Here is a 9,324-nt window from a genome sequence, read left to right as displayed (position 1 = left end):
TTCCTCAAACAAAACACTCCATCTGCTAACTGTGGGCACTTCCACTGCCTGTCCCCCATGTCTGGGATTCTCTGACCTCTTCAAGTCTCTGCTAAAATCCCATCTTTTGCAAGAAGCCTTTGTCTAATCCTCCTTAATCTTGGTGCCATTCCTCTGAAACTATCCCCAATTTATCATGAACGTAGCTTGTTTGTACTTAGTTGTTTACATGTTGTCTCCCCCATTAAACTGTGAACTCGGTGTCTTTTGCCTTTCTTTGTATCCTCAGTGCTAAGCACAGTGCCTAGAACATAGTAGGCACTTAATAAGTGTTTATTGACTGACTGACACCTAAGAGCCTTCCAGCTCTCTGTCTTTGACCCTGTGTTGACCGGGTTTCTCAAACTTAATCAGAGGCTTCACTTAAAGATAATTTGAATGTTTCACTTGTGGGCCACGCTCTGTACAGATACACCATTTTCTTTGTGCATCTGAAAATGCTCATGTATAATCATTTTGCTTACTCTTTGACAGGCATAGGAAGGCAGAGAGAATCTTTACTTAATTGACATCAAAGTAAATGTTTCGAATGACTTTAGGGTCTGATTTAATTTCTTGAAATGTATTAGTAGTATGACCTTGCTAAGCCCATCATATTTGAAAAGAAGTTCCAATAACTTCTCCAAGATTGGTCCATCTAAATTTATATGTCATTGTGTTGGATCTGTTACCTCAGAACCATGGCTACGGCTTTACTAGGCCTTGGAAATAACACCTTAGGGCCAGAATAGCTTGCGCTTCATCTTCCTTGATACATCAAGGATATTGCACTTAAGAAGAGCCTTGTTGAAAGAAAGAGAAAGGAAAGAAGGAAGAAAAGGAGGGAGGAAAGAAGAAAGAGAAAGGGAGGGAAGAAGGAAAGAAAGAAGGGTGGGGAGGAACTAGAGAAAGAAAGGAAGAAGAAAAGAAAGAAGGGAAGGAGAAAGGAAAGAAAAGAAGGAAGGAAGAAAGATGGTCAGCTTTAGATGGTCTTTTGATATCTTAAGTTTGTCTTTCTGAAATCTTTGAGAAATTATTTTTAAAGCACTTAAATACACTGGAGGGGAAGATTATACAAATAGTTTGCTTTAATTAAAAACTGTATCAGTTGGTGGGGGGAGGGGTAAGCTCTAGTATTTTTATGAGAACCTTAGACACCACATCCAAATTTTCCATGTAAAAAATCAATCTACTAGGAAAGGCAAGATTGGAGTTCTTGGTACAGATGCAATTGTCGATTGTAGTATCATTTTACTTTGATACAAACTGTATGGGAGGCAAAAGGAAGAGAGTGAAGATGTCTCATAAAGTCAGGTGGAAGCTGTGTCTTAGCTTGTTCAAAGAGCTGAAATGTACGGACTTTCAAAGGTGGGATCTCTCAGTTCTCTGAGCCGGTGTTTTAAGAGGTCATAGAAAAACCGGAAGTCCAATATTTCATTTTGCCTGCCTCTTCTCCTGCTAATTCTCGCTCCCCTTTTCTACCCTTCATGTAGGCCACAAATTCTCACACCAATGAAGTGGTGGCAATTAAGAAAATGTCTTACACTGGGAAACAAACCAATGAGGTAAGATTAAGACAATTCTGTGTTTAAATGGGTCTAAATCAAGCCAGTTGCAGGGGCTTTCCTGTGACTGCGGGAATGAGTTCTTCAGACATTCCTTTTACACATCTTTTTTCTTTCCACACAAGGCTGTGATAAGTATGCCCACTGGTCTAGCTTACTCCAGTCTGTTTTGAAGCGGATTTAATTAAGTCAGAGGCAATGCAGATAGTATCAGGGTTAGTGGAATGGCTCTATTATCATATGTTGCATGAGAGATTGCATTTGTGTATTTGAATTAAAGTAATAATAAAAGTTCATATAACATATTCATGGTTTATGCAATGTCCTAAGTCACTGTTTAGCATATGTGCTATATAGATATTTTAAATATTAAATATGATGCTGTAGATAATGAATATTTGAAATTAAAAGACTTTTCTGCTTAAACTAAAATTCTTTCTTATCTGGTTCACCACAGAAATGGCAGGATATTCTTAAGGAAGTGAAATTTTTGCGTCAGTTGAAGCACCCTAACACCATTGAATATAAGGGCTGCTACTTGAAAGAGCACACTGCCTGGGTAAGTCTGAAGTAAATCTATTTATTTGCCCTACTCTGTTACTACCCTACAGGGGCATTGAGGTGGCGCCATAGTGGATAGAGTGCTGGGCCTGAAGTCAGGAAGACTCATCTTCCTGAGTTCAAATCCAGTCTCAGATATTTACGAGCTGCGTGACCCAGGGCCTCAGCCTGTTTGCCTCAGTTTCCTCATTTGTAAAATGAGCTGTAGAAGGACATGGCAAACTACTCCAGTATCTTTGCCTAGAAAAGCCCAAATGGGGCCATGAAAAATCAGACACGACTGAAATGACTCAACAGTATTATTACCTTCTGGTTATTTTCTGTTGTTCATGTTTATTAGCCACAGAAAATGTATTGTATGGGGTGAATTGTATGAGATTAAACATTCTTCAATCAACAATAGTCAAGAGATATTTATTTCACTCTCACCCACAAAAACCACAACCATTGTCCCTGCCCTCAGGGAGCTCACGTCCTAACGAGTAGGCAAGTGCAAGGTATATACACTGTAAATGGGAGATAGTCTCAAAGGGAAGTGCTGGCAGCAGGGGAATGACTGGGGAAGCTTCCTCTCTAAATAGAACACACAACAAGGGAGACAAGATGGTAGATCTACCAGGACAGTTTAAAGAAAGGTGGAGGAGAGGACCGAAATTGAAGCAAATAGGTTTTTGCTTCTGTCTCAGAATTTTTATAATCACAATTTATTAAATATATCCCACTGTTCAATCTTTTACTCGTCATTTCTGTATTTGACAAATGGTTATTATTTAGAAGTCTAGCGTCCAGAATAAGAGAGGTGATTGTCCCACTCTATTGAGCTCTAGTCAGACTATATTTGAACTCAAGACATTAACAAATCATTATATGGCCAGAGTGGGAAAAGGTGGAGGGTTGGGGTGGGCTGGAGACCTTGACAGCCGGGGATCAGATAAAGGAATTGGGATGTTTATTTAGATCAGAGAGAAGATCTGCTGGTCACATGCTATAATTGTCTTCAATGATTGTTAGCAGACTGGAGTTACCAAATTTCTGAGTGCCAGATTTAAATGTAATTGGGAAATATTTAACAAAAGAAATACAAATACAATCATGTTAATTTGAGATTTTCTAAGTTAATATGCAGCCTTCAGGAACCTTTTGTCTTTTGAGTTTTACACCATGGATATAGATAATGATTAGATTTGTTCTTCTCAACCCAGAAGACATAACCAAGAGCACTATGGGAGGTCTTGATGTCAAGAAAGCCTTTCTGTCTATCCATGAGAACCATCCCACTGGGGAACGGGCTAACCCCAGGCGGAAAGTGGGCTCCCCATAAGTAGAGCTCTTCAAGATGAGGCTAGGTGGCCACTTGTTACGATGCTGGGGAAGGGATTCCTGTCTAAGTAGGGCTTGGACTAAATTATCACTGCCAAGCTCCTTCCCACTGAGGTTTTGTGATTCACAGATAGGGCACTTAGCATAACACCTGGGTGCTTAAAAAATACTCTTTAATGATAATGAAACTTCCTTTGCAACACCCCACATCCTGAGTCTCTTTGCATGTAATTGAGCGTCTTTTTTCCAAGTAGGTCTTCCTAAGCATTCTTTGCTTCTGGGATCTCACACTTAATGTCAGAATGGAATGTGGACAGGCACTCATTCCCAAGATCTCTCCTCAGATAATGTAGAAGAGCCTGAGTTGGAGGGCCAATTCTTTGTAAACAGAGGTTAGGCAGCATGGTGTAGTGGGAAAAACATTGATATTAGATAGCAGAGAGCCCTGATATGGAAATCCCAGCTCTGACACTATGTGATCCTGAATAAACCTTATAGAAACCTCAGTTTCCTCATCTAGAAGATGGGAATAAATATAAATAAAATATATAAAACAAATAAAATGAAATGCCATCATTTCCTTTCTTATAGGGTTTTGAGAAAAATGCTTTGTAAATTTTAAAATTTTATATGAATATGAGTGGTTATTATTATTACTACCAGCAACCTCAATAACCTCAAACATCCAAAAACCAAGAAAGAAATTTGTTCTTTTTGTTTTTATTTTTTGTTTAATGTCTTTGGGTGACCAGATTAGAAAAACAAAACTCATTTGCTGCAGCTGAAATAATTTTCCTCTATGCTCATAGAAAAGCTTCCCAGGTCCCCACTCAGAATCTGTTTACCCTTGGAGAATATAAATTCCCTGAGGATAAAAACTATGCCTTTCTTTTTTTTTTATGGATGCAGTTGGGGTTAAGTGACTTGCTCAAGGTCACACAACTAGTGAGTGTTTAAGGCCAGATTTGGACTCAGGTCATTTTTCATCCATGCTGGAAATCAATGGTAATTGTAGAGGCAGCTTGGTATACATAACAAAAAGAGCTCCAGACTTGAAATCCAGAGAGTTTGATCCTTACTCCTGACCGTGGCCTTCTCAGAACCTCAGTTTCCTTATCTATAAAATAGGAATAATAATAATAATAATCACCCCAAGTGATTACTGTGAGATGTCCCATGAGATAATACATAAAAGCATGTTGTCAACCTTAAGTAGCTACATAAACGTCAGCTATTATGAATGTCACCTAGCCAGATTAAGTAAGATAGTGTAGGTGAAAATGCTTTGTAAACCATTAAGCACTATCTAAATGCAAACTCTTACTGATATGATTATAGCAGGTTATACTATGGTTAGAGAATTTTTGTTGTTTGGACCTTAGGAAAATGTGGATATTGGTCATTTACTGCTCACTAATATATCTGATTTACCTCCCTGGTTGCCAGTATGCCTTTTCTTGGCTTATAGCTTATTAACCATTCCACTATTTGCAAAATCTTGTTTCCTGTGCCCACCTCAGTTCAAGTATAGCGATATTTGACAATAGATGGTCATTTCAGACCATCTGCTTTCTGCAGCTACTGCTGCTATGATTAAGGTCCCTTCTATTATTACAGCTCCATCTAAGTAACAAGAGATAGAGCTAATATACTAATGGGCCAGCTCCTTGAAGGTGAGGACTGTCTTTGTTTTTCCTTTGTACCCTAAAGGGGCACATCATTGCACAGTAGATAAAGACCAGGCCTTAGAACCACAAAGTCCTATCTTATTGTTCATTAACCTTGGCATCCTTTAGTAGGTGGTATAGCTTCATGGATCAGAAGATCTGGCTTCCAGCCCTGCCTCTGACCCCTGTGTGGCCTTTGGCAGGTCAATTAACCCCTCCGTGATCTAACTGTTCTTTAAGACCCTTAAGTGGCAGAGAAAGTGCCCACCTGCATCGGGAGAGGGAGTTTCCTCACCCAAGAGCTCGCCATACCAATAAAATCCTAGGCCGTGTCCCTATCCTTATCCTTGTTCCCCATTACTTAGCTCAATGTCTGGCTCATAGTTAAGTGCCTAATAAATGTTTGTTGACTAAATGATTGATTGGTGATCGAGTATTGTTCAAAAATCAGTATTTCTTAACACTATTATTCTTAGCTACCTTACCAAAGATTCTTGTTTATTTTTTAAAATTGGACAAAAATTTCTATCTACTTAAACAGTTAGCCTTTAGAACTTAATGTTAAATAGAAACATAATCAATTCCTACTTCTTTCTCCATTCTTCCTCTCCCCCAACCCATCCTGAACCTTTGTTCTCAATTTGGTCTTCAACCTCACATACTAGCATGTATGCACTCAGCACACACTCACACACACACACACACACACACACACACACAAACACACACGTGACACCTAACTGGGGACCTGGCCTCCAGTTAATCTGACCTCTTCTAATTACCTTATTCTATTACAGTTGGTGATGGAATACTGTTTAGGATCAGCTTCTGACTTATTAGAAGGTAAGAGCAAAAATACTATTTCTTGCTTCATGGTAATCTTTTAGTGAGAATATTTTTTGCCCTTTGGCATTTTGTATGAAATAGCCTTCTAAGGGAAATAAATTGGTGATGGCCTTGGCTCAAGGATTTAGGATGAGGATGTTCAGCTTATAAATGGGTGCTGTACACTTAAAGTGATTTGCGAACTTTATAGCACTGTACCTTTGTCTTGTTGGTATCATTCTCCCTAAGGGGTGGTTTAAAGCTCTATCACTGCAAAAGACATGGTCAGACTGGGGCTTGTCCAAAGAAGGATGGCCAGAGTGGTGAGAGCCATGTCATGCAAGGATCATTTAAGAGAATTGGAACCTTCAACCTAGAGAAGAGAAGACTTTGGGGGTTGGCAGAACCTAACAGTTGTCTTCAAGTATTCTCTGATACACTTAATATGGTCTTGGGTCAATTCCAAGAGTGAGAGACTCATTTAAACAACTAATTTAACAAGTAACCTAAAGACCCTGAATCAATTAAAATTAGATAAAAATTTAGAAGTGATGACAAAATTTAAAGAAATGTGCCATCTCCAATTTTACCACCACCACCACCACTACTCCCAAAAAAAAATCCTCCTTAAGGATATGGAGACAGAAATTCTTCCTGGAAACCATCTAATTCAAAGAGCCGAAAAAGGAAAGATAATAAATAATTAGACTTTAAAGGTTCAATGATATATTACAAAATGGCATCCTACCTGACTGTCTTCAAGTATTTGAAAGACTGTCATGTGGAAGAAAGATTAGCTTTGTTCTGTTTGGCCCCAGATTATTGTTGTTGCTTCATTCTCAAAGAGAACCAGTGACATCAGCAGGGTGATATCTTGCCTTGCAAGTGAATTGGATTTAAATGAGGCAGCACTGTGCAAAGACATCAGCCTCACTCTCCCCTCCAGAATCACTGGAGTCCAGTGGCAAGACATAGATCAGGGTGATTGGAGATGGCCCTCGATAAAGTGGGAGATCTTGGCCTTTTTAAGCTAAGATCTTTCCCAGGTCTCATTTTGTCTGAGGCAACACCCATTCAGTGGTTAAGGTTAGGTAAGAAATGAGGCAAAAGATGAGCTAGTTTGCCTTCAGAAAAGAATCAATCTGGGAGGGAAAGACCCTCAGAGTTTTTGTCCAGAACAGAAACAGTGGCCCAGGGGAAAGAACTAGGAACAATAAGAAGAGTTTGCAAAAAAAATTTCATCTGTATATAAGAGATAAATTTACTAATAATTAGGGCTATCTTGAAATAGAATGGGATGTCTCACAAGATATAACAGGTTTTCCCTCCCTGGAGGTCTCAAGTGCCGTCTGGGCGACCACCAGTCAGGGAAGATTGCAGGGGGGTTCCCATTCAGGTGCAGGTTGGACAAGCTGACCTTTGGGGTCCCTTCAAAGTCTGAGTTCTATATCCTCTTTTGGCTGGTTTTGCTTTTGGCTCTTTGTGGCTCAAGTCTGCTTTTTCAAACCCACTGTGTATGATATGTGACCTTAACAGCATAAAATTAGATCATCTCCATCTTCTTGAGGGCCCTGAATCTTGAAAGACGCAAGAAGAAATTGGGTTTTGAATGAAAAAGTCCATTTCCAAAGCACTCTACAATGTTGCCCACCTTTCCTTCTGTTCTCTTCCACAAATCTTGTTGTGCCAAAGACTTTTGGAAATTTGTCAAGCACCTGGAGAGATTCATCTAATTTGTACTTTTAAAAAAAAGTAAAAAAATGTTCAGCCTCTTTTTTTCCCTCCGTTTTATATCCTCCTTGATAGCTGAATAGAAACTGCTGGCTGACTGAGCGTACAAATAATGAAAACCTGTAGTTAGAACAAATAATTATAGATGGTTTTAGAGCAAAGGAAGATAATGTGACCAAAAAACCCTCCAGGCACTCAAAATGTTAGCAGAGACTAGTGCAACATAACTTTGGCCTGTTAGATTCAGCCATCTGTGTGGCTCTGTCATCTCTCCAGAACTCAGTTGGACCCACAACACAATACAAGTTCAATCCCAGGTGATATCCTTTAGAGACGCGCTTCTGACTGTACTGGGCTATGCTGGGGTAGAATGGGCTGTACTGTATCATAACAGCAGGGTGGTATCCTAGATTTGGAACCAAAAGCCCTAGGTTCAAGTCCTGCCTCAGGTACTTAAAGCCTTTAGACCTTGGACAAGTCTACTTAATGCCTCCTGTCCTCCCTCCCTCATCCCTAAAATGAGGGGATTGAGATAGATGGCTTCTCAAGTCTCTTCAGGCTCTAGATCTAAAACCCTAAGATGTTCATACTCCCAAATTATCATTTGGAAGATACTATCATTCAGTCTAATTGCAAATTTGAGATGGTGTTGGGAATTAACAAAACCCACTGTTGACTTTTTTTTCCCTCTTTAGTCCATAAGAAACCACTTCAGGAAGTAGAAATTGCTGCCATCGCCCATGGTGCCTTGCACGGCCTGGCCTACCTACATTCTCATATGTTGATTCATAGGTAAGACAGATGGGGTGCTTTATTTACTCTTCATTGCCAGCACAGCAAAGAAACTTCCTCCATAAACACGTGTGCCAAGGGTCAAGTGCCTGAAGACTTAGAAAGGCCATGTGGAAAGCTTGCCGTAGTGGAGCCAGAGTTTGGCTCTGGCCGCCGTGCCGCATAGCCTTGCCCTATCCACTGTTCTGTAGGTCAGGGTTTCTTCACCAATGGATTTGAGGGAAGTTGGTCAGTCAGTCAATAAGCACTCATTAGGTACTTTATTGTGGGCTAGACACTGAGCTGAGCACTGAGGATCAAAGGAAAGTATAGGGGCAGCGAGGCGGCGCAGTGGATAGAGCACCAGCCCTGGAGTCAGGAGGACCTGAGTTCAAATCCAGCCTCAGACACTTAACACTTACTAGCTGTGTGACCCTGGGCAAGTCACTTAACCCCATTGCCTAGCCCCGCCCCCAAAAAAAGTATAAATCCTGGGCCTGCCCTCAAGGGGCCAGTATTCTGGGATTCCCCATTGTAGGGCTCCAAATACACCTTTGATGTTCCTGGCTAAGCTCTTACAGTTCCCCAGACCGTAAGGCCAAGGTCTTTTTCACGTAGGCCTTCTCACCATTGCACCACATGACCTCCAGTCCCCGCCTTCTCATTCTGTGTCTCTTATCTGATGCAATTTGACCCAGACGCCTCTGAGGTCCCTTTCAACCCAGAGATTCTATTATTTCTATGAAAACCCTGTCCCTGGTATCCATGACACCTCTTTTAAATGCCTTGTAGAGAATAAAGTATCTATCACTCTGCTCATCAAATGAGGGAGTTGGATTGGAAGCACTCTAAGGGGCCTTCCAGCT

At 40.5% G+C, this 9,324-nt stretch overlaps 1 protein-coding gene across 8 annotated transcripts in view; it reads left to right on the top strand.

The window, feature by feature from the left end:
• TAOK3 (TAO kinase 3) overlaps positions 1 to 9,324 on the top strand; it is a 240,464-nt gene that overhangs the window by 127,244 nt on the left and 103,896 nt on the right. For all 8 annotated transcript variants that reach the window (XM_027863638.1, XM_027863620.1, XM_027863643.1 and 5 more), the window contains 4 exons: positions 1,512 to 1,583; positions 2,041 to 2,142; positions 5,929 to 5,974; positions 8,383 to 8,479. In XM_027863638.1, the coding sequence (XP_027719439.1) occupies positions 1,512 to 1,583; positions 2,041 to 2,142; positions 5,929 to 5,974; positions 8,383 to 8,479 (317 nt within the window). The remainder of the gene's footprint in view (positions 1 to 1,511; positions 1,584 to 2,040; positions 2,143 to 5,928; positions 5,975 to 8,382; positions 8,480 to 9,324) is intronic.

Source organism: Vombatus ursinus, unplaced genomic scaffold (genome assembly GCF_900497805.2).
Source record: "Vombatus ursinus unplaced genomic scaffold, bare-nosed wombat genome assembly UNPS02001287.1, whole genome shotgun sequence".
Classification (NCBI taxonomy): domain Eukaryota; kingdom Metazoa; phylum Chordata; class Mammalia; order Diprotodontia; family Vombatidae; genus Vombatus; species Vombatus ursinus.
The sequence above is the reverse complement of the archived record's forward strand: the minus strand, read 5'-3'. Positions and strand labels throughout refer to the sequence as shown.